This window comes from Oryctolagus cuniculus, chromosome 21 (assembly GCF_964237555.1).
Source record: "Oryctolagus cuniculus chromosome 21, mOryCun1.1, whole genome shotgun sequence".
NCBI classification, from domain to species: Eukaryota; Metazoa; Chordata; class Mammalia; order Lagomorpha; family Leporidae; genus Oryctolagus; species Oryctolagus cuniculus.
The window spans coordinates 26,134,564-26,151,002 of NC_091452.1; the positions used below are offsets into that span (position 1 = coordinate 26,134,564).

The 16,439-nt window shown below is 45.0% G+C and overlaps 1 protein-coding gene across 1 annotated transcript in view; it reads left to right on the forward strand.

Annotated features, from left to right (window-relative positions):
• LOC138847470 (kinesin-like protein KIF2C) overlaps nt 1-4,293 on the forward strand; it is a 68,887-nt gene extending 64,594 nt beyond the window's left edge. Inside the window, exons 6-12 of the mRNA XM_070066294.1 lie at nt 689-893; nt 1,002-1,112; nt 2,181-2,248; nt 2,591-2,687; nt 2,786-2,899; nt 3,808-3,931; nt 4,075-4,293. Of these exons, the coding sequence (XP_069922395.1) occupies nt 689-893; nt 1,002-1,112; nt 2,181-2,248; nt 2,591-2,687; nt 2,786-2,899; nt 3,808-3,931; nt 4,075-4,157 (802 nt within the window). The 3' untranslated portion in view covers nt 4,158-4,293. The remainder of the gene's footprint in view (nt 1-688; nt 894-1,001; nt 1,113-2,180; nt 2,249-2,590; nt 2,688-2,785; nt 2,900-3,807; nt 3,932-4,074) is intronic.
• The last annotated feature ends 12,146 nt before the right edge of the window (nt 4,294-16,439 follow it).

Consider the following 16,439-nt stretch of genomic DNA (forward strand, 5'->3'; position numbering starts at 1 on the left):
CCCCTGCAGGGCCGTCAGCTTTACCAGATGGTTCATTACAGCCCCCGCCCTTCCCTGCGTGTCCTCTGTGTGACACAGGACACTGCTTTCCTTCTGCAAGTTCACATGAGCCCCCAGGTCTAGCCAAGGCCCTCACACTGAATCCATTCTGGCTGTCAAGAAAATGTGTTAGGCCAGATTAGTCTGGAGGGAGAGCTGCTGCCCAAGCAGAGCAGCATGAAGTCTGGGACAGGAACTTAGGACTTCTTAGTGTCCTGCCAGGTCCCTCCCTCACCAGAGACTGAGGTGGCCTGGACTCTGGGGTGCCGGGGGCCTGGTGACCCCAAAAGCTCATAGCCTTTTTTTTTGACAGGCCGAATGGACAGTGAGAGAGAGACAGAGAGGAAGGTCTTACTTTGCCGTTGGTTCACCCTCCAATGGCCGCCACGGCCAGCGCACAGTGCTGATCTGAAGGCAGGAGCCAGGTGCTTCTCCTGGTCTCCCATGGGGTGCAGGGCCCAAGCACTTGGGCCATCCTCCACTGCACTCCCGGGCCATAGCAGAGAGCTGGCCTGGAAGAGGGGCAAGCAGGACAGAATCTGGCGCCCCGACCGGGACTAGAACCCCGTATGCCAGCGCCGCAAGGCGGAGGATTAGCCTACTGAGCCATGGCACCGGCCAATAGCCTTTCTTTGTCCTCTTGCTATAGCACCTCTGGGCAGACATTTGCCATCTCCAACTCCTCCCGGTCCCATGCCTGCTTCCAGATTCTTCTTCGAGCCAAAGGGAGAATGCATGGCAAATTCTCTTTGGTGGATCTGGCAGGGAATGAGCAAGGTGCTGCCACTTCTAGCGCTGACTGGCAGACCCGCATGGAGAGTGCAGAAATTAACAAGAGTCTCCTGGCCCTGAAGGCAGTGGGATGAGTGTGGAGGGGCTACCTTGGAGTTCTGCTGGAAAGGAGGGAGCGGTTACACAGGAGGAAAGAAGGGACCTCACTTGTTGCTGCTCTTGCTCCACAGGAGTGCATCAGGGCCCTGGGACAGAATGAGGCTCATACCCCGTTCTGTGAGAGCAAGCTGACACAGGTGCTCAGGGACTCCTTTATCAGGGAAAACTCAAGGACTTGCATGGTGAGTGCAGTAGCTTTGGAGGTGATGGTGAAGGAGGAAACAGTTGCTTTGCAAAGAGACATTTCGTTCTGTCTGTGGGCAGGAGGCTCAGGACCCGGCTGCCTGGGGAGTCCAGGCTCTAACCTGACTTCAGCACCCACCTCGTTGCCCACCCACGTGTGAAGGAAAGGATCTACCTCCTTTACTGAGTGTAGGTGCAGCTCTTGGTGGCGGTGGAGTGGGGGGGGTCATTCCTCTCTTACCTAGTGAGAAGGGAGTTTCAGCATTCAGAAGCCTCCGAGTAAGCAAGAGAGCCAAGCCCTGTCTTGCATGGCTTCCCTCAGGCTCACTGGGTTTCAGCCTAGAAAACAGACCAAAGCATGAGGTTCCAGCTTTGAATGATTTTTCATCCTCCACCCATTTTATCCCCAAACCCTTCAAGGTGAGGTCTACCCTCCCTTCCCTCCAGGGAACAGCCTCTCCCTACCAGCTGGGTATGCACAGCCTGGGTGCTATTGAGTGCTCTCATCTAACTGTGGGTCTTGGCAGCCTCTCTGGGAGCAGGGTGTCTAGTGCCCTCACCCTGTGATCTTCAGCCTCGAACCATCCTTTCCCTTGTTAGGGTCGAGAAACATCCGCCACCCAAGGAACGACTCCAAGAGACACTCTCTTGCAATCAGCAAGGGGTTTATTGAAACCAGCATGCTGGTGCTCTCTGAACACGCAGGAACAGAGCAGCCCCGAGAAGTCAAGGGTCAGGGTTTTTATAGGGTTTTCAGAGACATTCCACCATTTAGCGAATCATCTCACCCCGCGGGAAACTCATTATCGAATCAGCCCACACCTCTGGAAACTCATTAGCAAATCAACCCACACCGAAGGAAACTCATTAGCATGCGCCGGGAGTTCAAAGGACATCTGGGGGAACAATGGGTGAGGCAAGGGTTACACAGCTTTGGCCCCTCATCCTCACACAGGTGCAGCTGTAAATATAAGGAACCGGAACTATACAACCCCTGCCCCACCGGGTTTCAGCTTTGGGGAAGGAGGTTTAGGCCTGCAGTTTTAATTCTTCACCCTCTTTGGCAGATTGCCATGATCTCACCGGGAGTAAGTTCCTGTGAAAATACTTTAAACCCACTCCACTATGCAGACAGGTACTAGTACCTATAGCCAGGTAGGATGTGGGCTGGCATCGGGGAAGGAAATGGCAATGCTGGAAGGGGGAAGGCTTGGGGACCTCAGTGTCGGCTATGTCCTGTGACTCAGAAATCTGAGGCTTGGGATTTCAGCCATGATGCCAGGTCTGTCCCTTCCTCTCTGGGCCTTGGTGAATCAGCCGTGTCTGTTTCTTAACCAGACCGGCTTTATCTTTACACCACTTCTCCTTGGCTGAAGGCAAAGGTGCTCCTCCACCCCTTGTATCCCAGGTGCGGCTGCCTTCCTGCGGTGGGTGCCAGGGAGCTGCTGTGGGATCCCAGAGCTGGTTGTTTCCTCAGCGTCAAGGAACTGAATCCCCACAGTGGGCCCAGTGGAGAGAAGCTAACTCAGATGGAAACAGAAGAGATGGAAGCCAGCTCTAAGGGGGCCCGGACTGCAAGCAATGTAAGGGGCAGGGTGGGGACAGGCAAGACAGAAATGGGGCCTGCAGAGGTGGGGACTGGGCCACACTGTCTTTCTCTTGGCTCCCTTAGTTCTCCAATGAAGAGGATGAACTGTCTTCCCAGGTGTCCAGCTTTAGTGAAGCCACAACTCAGAGCAGGGAGCTGGAAGAGAGGGCCAAGGAAGAGCTCAAGGAAATTGTGCAGGTGGGAGGTGGCCCTCTTGGGGGAGGGGCTGGGGATCTACCCTGGCACAGCCCTCGGAGGGTCAGCACTGTGGAAAGGGCAGCAGGGCCCTAAAGCTGGAGTCTTGTACGTAGTTTATGCCAAGTGCCCAGACTTCATTACTGAGAGAGGAGAAGCCATTGGAAGCAGTTTGGCAGAGTGGTGACATGGTTGTGTCAGAGCTTTGGATGCATTCCTGTGGCCACAGTGTGGATCCTGGTTTGGGGACTAGAAAGGAAGAGCAAAGGTGGAAGAAGTAAGGAAAAAGTTGGGAAGAATCCCAGAGAAATTTGGTGCCTAGACCATGTGTGCTTGGCCATGGGATAAGACCCAAGAACTATTTAGGGAATGGAATTGGCAGGTTTTGATATCCAGCAAGGTGAAAGAATAGAGCTGCCACTCAGATTTCAGGCTTGGGCATGAAGAACAGTGATGTCATTCATTCAACACAGGGCTTAGAGACAAGTTGAGTAGGAAGAATATGGATCATGCTGAGGATTTCCCAGGAGAGAGGGGGAGGGGGCAGGATATGGGCTGTGGACAGAGGAGTGGCGTCTTTTTTTTTAAGATTGATTAATTCATTTGAAAGATCTTCCACCTGCTGGTTCACTCCCCAAATGTCCACAACAGCTGAAGCTAGGAGCTTCTTCGGGTCTTCCATGTGGGTTCAGGGGCCCAAGTACTTGCACCATCCTCTGGCTACTTTGCCAGGCTCATCAGCAGGGTGCTGGGTCAGAAGTGGAGCTTCTTTATCTGCTATGCCACAATGCTGACCCTTGAGGGGTGGCATCTTGTGCAGGCATCTGTGTTGCATGTACAGCCCCAAGAATGATGTGCAGAAGTCACTTGGTTGTGTCTGAGTTGATAGGGTCTTTCCTGTGTTGTTAAAGCAAGGACCAGGCTGGCTTGAGCTCTCCAAGATGACCGAGCAGCCAGACTATGACCTGGAGACTTTTGTGAACAAAGCGGAATCTGCCCTGGTCCAGCAAGCCAAGCACTTCTCGGCTCTGCGAGGTGGGTGCGGCTGGATGGGTGCCAGCGGACTGTGGTGGCCTCTGTGGCTCCCAGGCAAAGTGGCAGAGGCAGCTCTGCTCTGAGTGAATGGGGGCCTCTGGGACTCCACTAACCCCATGTGTCTCACTGCCCCTTCCTTCCAGATGTCATCAAGGCTTTGCGTGTGGCCATGCAGCTGGAAGAGCAGGCCAGCAGACAGATAAGCAGCAAGAAACGGCCCCAGTGACAACTGCAAATGAAAGATCTGTTTCACACCCTCCTCGGCAAACTTTGGGCACCTGTGGGTTGGCCAGGGTCTGAGCTGGGATGGGTGTCAGTAAATGCCAAGTATGGAGGCATGGGTCCCAGGGCAGCTGGGGAGGGGTCAGAGTGACACTGGATGCTACGTTCTGTTTTCTCAGTTGTCCCCTAAGGGGGCAAGCAAGGAGGACATCCTAGTTATTTGCTGTGTATTGCTTGCTGGGGGGAGGGCTCCCTGAGGACAGAGAAGGAGCTGGGGTTCAGCTCTGCTGACACTGACCTGCTTTCCACACTCTTGGTCCAGGCTCTTATGTCTTCTAACTGAAAAAAAAGTTTCTGGGATTTCCTCCTTCCTTGCTATTTTTAAAGCCTGAGAGGATCCCTGCTGTTTTATGTGTTTATTCATGTGTTTCACAATAAAGCAAGAAAAAAAATTGGCCTTTTGAGTGGTGTAGGGGGAGGGTCTAGGATGTGTCTGAGCGTTCTGGGACACAGAACAGGACCGCAGCGTGACCTCTGGGCAGTGCTGGCTCAGTAATACCCCTGCAGTTTCTGTGACAGGCTGAAGCCTCCACTCTGACACGTTCCTCTGTTTGATTAGACACTCAGGAGGCTCTGGGCCCTTTCCTAAAGAAAGGAACTATAGAAAGGAGATGGCCTTCTGCCTATTAGAGTCTACTCAAGACAGGTTGAAAGATTCTGTGGGAACACTAACAAGAAAGTGCTTGACTTGCTGGACAGGCAAGGATCTGAAGGACCACACCAATTTGATCTCAGAAAATGAGAAGTTTGCCGAGTTGTCTGAGCCAAGCACAGGGCAGGGGCAGTTTACAAACTGGAAGACTCCACATTCCAAGTACAGAGTATGAAGTACTGAATGGTAATGAGGTCACTAGTTTCAAGGCTAGGAGCCATGGAATCAAGTGCCTGGTCAGGAGGCTTCAGTCAGGGATATGAGCAGGGGCGCTACCGCCAAAACTCCAGGGAACACGGGGGTCAGTGCACCAGGTTCTGGCCCTCAGCCTGATTCTTCCTTTGTGAAACAAGGACAGTCTACCTCCTGGTGAGAGAATTACTAGCTTCAGGAACCATAACATTTGAATTTCTGGGTTGAGAAATTTGGCCTGGTCAAAAGCTTGACAAATGACACCATCTCTGTGACCTTAAAAAACCTTCCAGAAAGATGGCCCAAGTCCTTGGGCACTTGTACCCAAATGGGAGACCCAGAAGAAGCTCTTGTTCCTGGCTTTGGCCTGGCCTAGTCCTGGCCATTTTGGCCATTTGGGGAGTGAACCAGTGGATGAAAGATTTTATCCTCTCTATATATTTCTGCCTTTCAAATAAATGAATAAACCTTAAATTTAAAAAAAATAGCAGCCGGCGCCGTGGCTCAAAAGGCTAATCCCCCACCTTGCGGCGCCGGCACACCGGGTTCTAGTCCCGGTCGGGGCGCCAGATTCTGTCCCGGTAGCCCCTCTTCCAGGCCAGCTCTCTGCTGTGGCCAGGGAATGCAGTGGAGGATGGCCCAAGTGCTTGGGCCCTGCACCCCATGGGAGACCAGGAGAAGCACCTGGCTCCTGCCTTCGGATCAGCGCTGTGCACCGGCCGCAGCACGCTGACCACGGCGGCCATTGGAGGGTGAACCAACGGCAAAGGAAGACCTTTCTCTCTGTCTCTCTCACTATCCACTCTGCCTGTCAAAAAAAAAAAAAAAAAGCTTCCAAAACCCAATCCGGCCCCTTCTGTAAAATGAAGCTATCAAACCACAGTTAGAAGGATTTTTTTTTAACTTTTATTTAATGAATATAGATTTCCAAAGTACAGCTTATGGACTACATTGGCTCCCCCCCATGACTTCCCTCCCACCCGCAACTCTCCACTTTCCCGCTCTCTCTCCCCTTCCATTCCTATCAAGATTCATTTTCAATTTTCTATATATACAGAAGATCAGTTTAGTTTACATTAAGTAAAGATTTCAACAGTTTGCACCCACATAGAAACACAAAGTGAAAAATACTGTTTGAGTACTCGTTATAGCATTAAATCTCAATGTACAGCACATTAAGGACAGAGATCCTACATGAGGAGTAAGTGCACAGTGACTCCTGTTGTTGACTCTACAAATTGACACTCCTGTTTATGGCATCAGTAATCTCCCAAGCTCCAGTCATGAGTTTCCAAGGCTATGGAAGCCTTTTGAGTTCTCCGACTCATATTTAGACAAGGTCATAGTCAAAGTGGAGGTTCTCTCCTCCCTTCAGAGAAAGGTACCTCCTTCTTTGAAGACCTGTTCTTTCTACTGGGATCTCACTCACAGAGATCTTTCATTTAGGTCTTTTTTTTTCGCCAGCGTGTCTTGGTTTTCCATGCCTGAAATACTCTCATGGGCTTTTCAGCTGGATCCAAATGCCTTTAGGGCTGATTCTGAGGCCAGAGTGCTGTTTAGGACATCTGCCATTCTATGAGTCTGCTGTGTATCTCGCTTCCCATGTTTGATTGCTCTCCCCCTTGTTTATTCTATCGGTTAGTATGAGCAGGCACTAGACTTGTTTATGTGATCCCTTTGACTCTTAGTCCTTTCATTATGATCAATTGTGAACAGAAATTGATCACTTGGACTAGTGAGATGGCATTGGTGCAAGCCACCTTGATGGGATTGAATTGGAATCCCCTGGTATGTTTCTAACTCTACCATTTGGGGCAAGTCAGCCTGAGCATGTCCCAAATTGTACATCTCTTCCCTCTCTTATTCCCACTCTTATATTTGTAACAGAGATCACTTTTCAGTTAACTTTAAACACCTAAGAACAATTGTGTGTTGATTACAGAGTTCAACCAATAGTATTAAGTAGAACAAAAAAGTACTAAAAGGGATAAAGTATTAAGTTGTACGTCAACAGTCAGGACAAGGGCTGCTCATGTCACTCTTTCTCGAAGTGCCCATTTCATTTCAACAGGTTTCCTTTTTGGTGCTCGGTTAGTTGTCACCGATCAGGGAGAACATATGATATTTGTCTCTCTGGGCCTGGCTTATTTCACTCAGCATGATGTGTTCCAGATTCCTCCATTTTGTTGCAAATATCCGGATTTCATTGTTTTTGATTGTTGTATAGTATTCTATAGAGTACATGTCCCATAATTTCTTTATCCAGTCTACTGTTGATTGGCATTTGTGTTGATTCTAGGTCTTAGCTATTGTGAATTGAGCTGTAATAAACATTGAGGTGCAGACCACTTTTTTGTCTGCCAATTTAAATTCCTTTGGGTAAATCCCAAGGAGTGGGATGGCTGGGTCAAACGGTAGGGTTATCTTCAGGTTTCTGAGGAATCTCCAGACTGACTTCCATAGTAGCTTGACCAGTTTGCATTCCCATCAACAGTGGGTTAGTGTCCCTTTTTCCCCCACATCCTCTCCAGCATCTGTTGTTGGTAGATTTCTGTATGTGAGCCATTCTAACTGGGGTGAGGTGAAACCTCATTGTGGTTTTAATTTGCATTTCCCTGATTGCTAGTGATCTTGAACATTTTTTCATGTGCCTGTTGGCCATTTGGATTTCCTCTTTTGAAAAATGTCTATTGAGGTCCTTGGCCCATCTCTTAAGTGGGTTGTTTGTTTTGTTTTTGTGGAGTTTCTTGATCTCTTTGTAGATTCTGGTTATTAACCCTTTATCTGTTGCATAGTTTGCAAATAATCGATCCAGGGGCAGAAGTTCAGTTAACACATCAGTTAGGATGCCTGCTTCCCATATCTAAGTGTCTGGGTTCAAGTCCCAGCTCCATCCTCTGTTCCAGGTACTCTTTTTTTAATTTTAAAAGGGATTTATTAATACATCAGATTCGCAGGGTCACAGCAAATGCATTGCAATTATTATAACACAATTCTCATCAATTTTCATTAATATGATATTAATACAAAGAGAACAGATTCAATGTAATTCATAAATACAATTCTGAAAACATAATATTTCCTTTCCTTCTCCACTCCTTCCTTTTTTATTTTTGAAATAACATATCTTTAATGTACATTATAGTCAGAGGCTTACTGTTCCATGTTCAACATGTGAAAAGTCAAAAAGACCAAAGTTCCAATTCCTTCTACTTCACAATCTGGGAGCAACAGGTGGTACCTTGAGCTGGTCCCTGTCACCCATGGGAGATACCAGGATTGAATTTTTTGGCTCATGGCTTTGGACTGGCCCAGGCCAAGCCTTTGGAGGCATACGGGAAAGGAAGCAGTAGATGAGAGTTCTTCTTGATGTTTGTCAGTCTAAATATGTCTCTATTTCACTGTCTATTTTGCTTCTTACATATATAAACAACATGCAGACAATATTTTAGAGGTAAATTCAAATAGTGGTTAAAAATTTTTAAATTAAATTTGTCCCTTTGGGACTGGCTTACTTCACTCAGCATGATGTGTTCCAGATTCCTCCATTTTGTTGCAAATGACTGGATTTCGTTGTCTCTTACTGCGGTATAGTATTCTAAAGAATACATATCCCATAATTTCTTTATTCAGTCTACCGTTGATGGGCATTTAGGTTGGTTCCAGGTCTTGGCTATTGTGAATTGTGCTGCAATAAACATTAGGGTGCAGACCGCTTTTTTGTTTGCCAATTTAAATTCCTTTGGGTAAATTCCAAGGAGTGGGATGGCTGGGTCGAATGGTAGGGTTATATTCAGGTTTCTGAGGAATGTCTAGACTGACTTCCATAGTGGCTTGAGCCATTCTAACCGGGGTGAGGTGACACCTCATTGTGGTTTTGATTTGCATTTCCCTGATTGCTAGTGACCTTGAACATTTTTTCATGTGCCTGTTGGCCATTTGGATTTCCTCTTTTGATAAATATCTATTGAGGTCCTTGGCCCATCTCTTAAGTGGGTTGTTTGTTTTCTTTTTGTGGAGTTTCTTGATCTCTTTGTAGATTCTGGTTATTAACCCTTTATCTGTTGCGTAGTTTGCAAATATTTTTCCCATTCTGTCGGTTGTCTCTTCACTCTCCTGTTACTTTTGCAGTACAGAAACTTCTCAATTTGATGCAATCCCAATAGTTGATTTTGGCTTTGACTGCCTGTGTCTCCCGGGTGTTTTCCAGAAATTCTTTACCTGTGCCAATATCTTGATGGGTTTCTCCAATGTTCTCTAATAACTTGATGGTGTCAGGTCATAGATTTAGGTCTTTAATCCATGTTGAGTGGATTTTTGTGTAAGGTGGAAGGTAGGGGTCTTGCTTCATGCTTCTGCATGTGGAAATCCAGTTTTCCCAGCATCATTTATTGAATAGACTGTCCTTGCTCCAGGAATTGGTTTTAGATCCTTGATCAAATATAAGTTGGCTGTAGATGTTTGGGTTGATTTCTGGTGTTTCAATTCTCTTCCATTGGTCTATCCATCTGTTTTTGTACCAGTACCATGCTGTTTTGATTACAACTACCCTGTAGGATGTCCTGAAATCTGGTATTGTGATGCCTCTGGCTTTGTTTTTGTTGTACAAGATTGCTTTAGCTATTCGAGGTCTCTTGTGCCTCCATATGAATTTCAGCATCATTTTTTTCTAGATCTGAGAAGAATGTCTTTGGTATCTTGATTGGTATCACATTGAATCTATAAATTGCTTTTGGGAGAATGGACATTTTGATGATGTTGATTCTTCCAATCCATGAGCATGGAAGATTTTTCCATTTTTTGGTATCCTCTTCTATTTCTTTCTTTAAGATTTTGTAATTCTCATCGTAGAGATCTTTAACGTCCTTGGTTAAGTTTATTCCAAGGTATTTGATTGTTTTTGTAGCTATTGTGAATGGGATTGATCTTAGCAGTTCTTTCTCAGCTGTGGCATTGCTTGTATATACAAAGGCTGTTGATTTTTGTGCATTGATTTTATATCCTGCCACTTTGCCAAACTCCTCTATGAGTTCCAATAGTCTCTTAGTAGAGTTCTTTGGATCCTCTAAGTAAAGGATCATATCGTCTGCAAAGAGGGATAGTTTGACTTCTTCCTTCTCAATTTGTATTCCTTTGATTTCTTTTTCTTGCCTGATGGCTCTGGCTAAAACTTCCAGAACTATGTTAAATAGCAGTGGTGAGAGTGGGCATCCCTGTCTGGTGCCAGATCTCAGTGGAAATGCTTCCAGCTTTTCTCCATTCAATAGGATGCTGGCTGTGGGTTTTTTATAAATTGCTTTGATTATATTGAGGAATGTTCCTTCTATACCCAATTTGCTTAGAGTTTTCTTCATGAAAGGGTGTTGAATTTTATCGAATGCTTTCTCTGCATCAATTGAGATAATCATATGGTTTTTCTTCTGCAGTCTGTTAATGTGGTGAATCACATTGATTGGTTTGCGAATGTTGAACCATCCCTGCATACCAGGGATGAATCCCACTTGGTCTGGGTGGATGATTCTTCTGATGTGTTGTTGTATTCTATTGGCGAGAATTTTATTGAGGATTTTTGCGTCTATGTTCATCAGGGAGATTGGTCTGTAAGTTTCTTTCAGTGCTGCATCTTTCTCTGGCTTAGGGATTAAGGTGATGCTGGCTTCATAGACAGAATTTGGGAGGATTCCCTCTTTTTCAATTGTTCTGAATAGTTTGAGAAGAAATGGGATTAGTTCTTCTTTAAATGTCTGGTAGAATTCAGCAGTGAATCCATCTGGTCCTGGACTTTCCTTTGTTGGGAGGGCCTTTATTACTGTTTCAATTTGTGTTTCAGTTATGGGTCTATTTAGGTTTTCTATGTCTTCATGGTTCAATTTAGGTAGATTGCATGTGTCCCGGAATCTCTCCATTTCTGATAGATTTTCCTGTTTGCTGGCATACAGGTCCTTGTAGTAATTTCTGATGATTCCTTTTATTTCTGTGGTGTCTGTTGTTACGTTCTTTTTTTACCTGCTATACCACAGCACTGGCCCTTACATGGATTTAATTCTGTTTTTAACCCATTTTTTTCCTACAGTGCTTTAGGTTTTCTATTGGTCTCATTCTGGCCATTGCTGTAGCATCCTACTGAGCTGTCAATCAATTTGTGTTCTAATAACACACAGTTTTAACTATTATTGACTTCTAAAACATGTATATTTGCTGCAAGTCCTAGACAATAATTATTTTTAAAAATGTCTAAGATTTTAGACATTCTAAAATGTCTAAGGGCCAGCATTGTACCACAGTGGGTTAAGCTCTGCTTGTGACACTGGCATCCTGTATTGGAGTGCCAGTTTAAGTCCCAGCTACTACACTTCTGAGCCAGCTCCCTGGCAAAGCGCCTCAGAAAGCAGCAAAAGATGGCCCAAGTACTGGGGCCCTTGCCACCCATATGGGAGAGCAGGATGGAGTTCTGGCTCCTGGCTTGGACCTGGCTTAGCCCTGGCTGTTGTTAGGGGCATTTGGGGAGTGAACTAGTGAATGGAAGATCTATTTCTCTCTTTCTCCCACTGCCACCCCCCACCTTGATCTGTCATTCTGCCTTTCAAATAAATAATGAATCTTTTTCAAAAGAGTTATTTTATTGGGGCCAGCACTGTGGCACAGCAAGTTAAAGCCCTGGCCTGAAATGTCGGCATCCAATATGGGCACCAGTTCTCATCCCAGCTGCTCCTCTTCTGATCCAGCTCTCTGCTATGGCCTGGGATAGCAGTGGAAGATGGCCCAAGACTTTGGGCCCCTGTACCTGCGTGGGAGACTTCAAGAGGCTCCTGGCTCCTGGCTCCTAGCTTCTGGCTTCAGATCGGTGCAGCTCCAGCTGTTGTGGCCATCTGGGAAGTGAACCAGCAGATGGAAGACCTCTCTGTCTCTACCTCTCTGTTGTAACTCTTTCAAATAAATAAAATAAATCTTTTTAAAAAAGAGGTCTTCCATTCCTCTGGTTCACTCTCCACATGACCACAATGCCAGAGCTGAGCTGATCCAAAGCCAGGAGCCAGGAGTTTCTTCCAGGTCTCCCACATGGGTGTAAGGGCCCAAGGACTTGGGCCATCTTCTACTGCCTTCCCTGGCCATAGCAGAGAGCTGGATCAGAAGTGGACTCAAACTGGCACCCATATGGGATGCTAGCACTGCAGGCTAGAGCCTTAACCCACTGCACCACAGTGCTGGCCCCAATAATAAATCTTTAAAAAAATATCTAGGATAATCTTGCCTCCTCACTCCTCTTCTACCACCCATCCTGTTACCAGTGAATTTTAAAATCCTTATATTAAGTTGGAATACTGGGATTTCTTTTGGAGTAGTATTAGATTTACATATTTATTGTGACTAAGTACATGTCTTTTCAGCATTCTTCTGTTCAGGTGCCTGGTGTATTCCTCCATTTATTTATTCTTGCCTCTTCACTGATCTACACTTTTGGGGGAATTTGTTCCTCTGTATTCAGTGTATCTCATTGAAAGCCCATTGTGTTTTTGAAAACTAGTGATTGGTGGTGTGTAGGCAAGGAGTTTATCTTGTTTAGTTGAATCATCTCTGCCTCACTGAAGACCTCTTTTCTTTTTTTTTTTTGTAAGATTTGTTTATTTTTTTTTTTGAAAGTCAGAGTTCCACACAGGAAGGAGAGGGAGAGGGAGAGGGAGAGGGAGAGAAAGAGAGATCTTTCATCCTCTGATTCACTCCCCAGTTGGCCATGATGGCTGGAGCTGCACTGATCTGAAGCCAGGAGCCAGGAGCTTCCTCTGAGGAAGACCTCTTTCCAATTCCCATCTTTTCTTCTCATCCCAAATGTTGGTGAAATCTAAATCATCAATCCTGTTAATTGTTATGATACGTTTCATATCCTGTTTAAGAAAATGTTTGTGTATCCCAAAGTCATGAAGACATTCTCTGAGTCTTTGTCTTTTTACCATTTGTGTTTAGGTCTGTAGCCACTTGGAATTGAATTTTCTGTTTGGTTTGGGGTAGAGATCAAAGTTCAGGGCATTTTCCCATTTGAATATCCAGTTGACCCAGCCAGTACTCTATATCCTCAGGACGGCACTGTGTGCTACTTTTGTCATAGTGAGTTATAAGGTTTGTAAGGATTCTATATTCTGTGCTGCTGGTCTTTGTGTCTAGCTTTATGCCAATAGTGTATAGCCTAATTGCAATAGTTCTTTAATGAATCCAGATGTCTGATAATGTAGTTTTTAAGCTTTGTGCTACTTCAAGTTTGCTTTGGCTATTCCAGGTTCTTTACATATGCAAATATATTATAGAATTCGATTACCAATTTCCCTTTCCTCTGCCCTAACATCCTTTTGGAATTTTGATTTGGGTAGCATTGAATCTATAAGTATATTTGAATATTATATACCATAAACATGTGTTGTGCTTCATTTACTAAATGTTTTGTAAAATTTCTTCTAGCAATGTTGAAAACTTTTCGATGTAGAACTATTGAGTATCTTTCTTTGGCTTTATATTTAGGTTGTAGATATGTGTGTGTGTGTGTGTGTGTGTGAGAGAGAGAGAGAGAGAGTATGAGTATGTACATGCATTTTTTAAATTTATTTGACAGAGTTACAGACAGTGAGAGAGAGAGATAGAAAGGTCTTCCTTCCATTGGTTCACTCCCCAAATGGTCGCTACAGCCGGCACTGCACCGATCCGAAGCCAGGAGCCAGGTGCTTCCTCCTGGTCTCCCATGTGGGTGCAGGGGCCCAAGCACTTGGTCCATCCTCCACTGCCTTCCCAGGCCACATCACAGAGCTGGACTGGAAGAGGAGCAACTGGGACTAGAACCGGCGCCCATATGGGATGCCGGAGCCACATGCGGAGGATTAACCTAGTGCGCCACAGCACCAGTCCCTGTACATGCATTATTATAAATTATATTGTCTTTTTCTTTTAAGACTTATTTATTTATATGAAAGACACAGTTACAGAGAGAAAGGGAGAGAGAGTGAATCATCCACTGGTTCACTCCCCAAATGGCTGCAGTGTCTGGGGCTGGGCCAGGCTGAAACCAGGAACCAAGAACTCCGTCTGAGTCTCTCACATGGGTGGCAGGGGTCCAAGCACTTCAGCCATCATCCATTGCTTTCCCTGACACATTAGCAAGGAGATGGACCAGAAGTGGAACAGCCGGAACTCCAACCAGCACTTGAAGAAAGCCTGTGTCTCTGATGGTGGCTTGGCTCACTGCACTACAATGCAGGCCCCTAAAAGTTATTTCAGTTTTATTTTTCTCTGGTATCTCTCCTAGATCCAGGAGGTCAACAGCCCTTTGAATAGGGTTATTTTCTCAGCCATCTGTAGAGTTCCCATACTCCTTTATTGTTTATTGTTAGAATTTTATCATTACATAAACAATGATTTTTAGTTATCAATGTAAAAGATTAAACCTGGTATTTTCCAAAAGTAACTAGTGTTACCGGCTTGAAGTGGATCTTTTGAATGTGATACTGTCCAATAATGGTAGCCATTACCATGTATGGTTATCAAACAGTTAAAATGCGGGTAGTTTGAGTTGAAATGTAATATAAATGTAAAATGCACTCTGGACTTTGAGGCTTAGAATAAATAAAAAGAATGCAAGCTTGCTAAGTTTTTAATATTTTTATAGTATTATGGTCATATATTGGATTAAATCAAATAAATTAGTTTTGCTTTTCTTTTTTTACATTGTATGTGATTATTAGAGAATTTAAATTGCATTTGTGGCTGATACTATGTTTCTATTAGACAATGAGATTCTACTCCATTTTATGTATTTTATTCTATACATTTAAATATGCATGCACTCATATATAAAAATGTATGGCTTTATTTTTCATAAATAGGAAACATGATGTTGTTCTTCAGATTTTTTTTAAATGATTTATTGATTTGAAAGAAAAAACAACAGATCTTTCATCTGCTGGTTACTGCTCAATTGGCCAAAATAGCTAAGTGGCAGCCAGGAGCCAGGAAAGTTGTCCTGCCCTCTCACAAAGTTGCCAGGGGCCCAAGTACCTGGGCCATCATCTGCTGCCTTCCCAGGCACTTTAGCAGGAAGCTGGATCAGAACGGGAGCAACTGGGACTCTAACTGGTACTCTGATGTGGGATAGTGGCATTGCAAGTGGTGCCCTAAGCCCTCTGTTCCGCAATGCCAGCCCTTGTCCAAATATTTTTTTTCACTTAATAGTTTTGAACTTCTTTTTATACCAGTTCCCATAGACCAACCATATTATTTTGAACTTCTCTGTGGGAGTATGTATTATGGGTATTCATTTATCCACAGATGAGCAGTCATATTTTGTTTTTGCTGTTACAAATATGCTTGCAGTAAAAAGATCTTGTACAAGTCCCTTTGAAATTTTTAAAGATTTATTTATTTATTTATTTTTATTTATTTGAAATCGAGAGTAACAGAGAGAGAGAGAGAGAGAGAGAGAGAAGGGAGAGAAAAAGAGAGTTATCTGCTGGTTCACTCTCCAGATGGCTGTAACAACCAGGGCTTCTATAATTTAGAATTCGGTTATCACCTGAGAAGTGAGTTGGCTGAGTCAACAAACTTTATTAAAATTTTTTCTTCTAGCATTATTGAGGTATAGTTGTCAAGTAAAAATTATATCCATTCAAGGTGTAGTGTGATGGTAACATACACGTATACCTTGTGTAAATATTACCATTATCAAATTAATTCAGATGTCCATCACCAAACATAGTTACTTATGTGTTTGTGTAGTGAAGACATTTAAGATCTATTCTTGAGGCTGGCTTGTGGTATAGAGTGTAAAAGCTGCCACTTATGATGCTGGAATCCCATATGGGTGCCAATTCGTGTCCCAGCTGCTCTACTTCTGATCCAGCTCCCTGCTAATGGCCTGAGAAAGTCAGCAGAAGATGGCCCAAGTGTTTGGGTCCCTGCCACCTATGGGGAGACCTGGGTGAGGCTCTTGGTATCGGCCTGGCTCAGCCCTGACCATTGCAGCCCTCTGGGGAGTGAACCAGTGGATGGAAGAACTCTCTCTCCCTCTCTCTCTCTCTGGAACTACAGAGAGGCAGAGAGAGAGAGAGATTGATTGATTGTTTGATTGATTGATTGATTCTGTATTGGTTCACTCCCAAATGGCCATAACAGTCAGGTTCGGGCCAGCCTGAAGCCAGGAGCCAGGAGCTTCATCCAGTTCTCCCACAGGGGTGACAGAGGCTCAAATGCTTAGACTGTCTTTCACGGCTTTTCCCAGACCATTAGCAAGGAGCTGGATGGGAAATGGACCAGCTGGGACATGAACTGGTACATGTATGGGATGCCAGTGTGGCAGGTGGCAGACCACAATGCTGTCTCCTAGAGAAAGAAAGAGAAATCTTC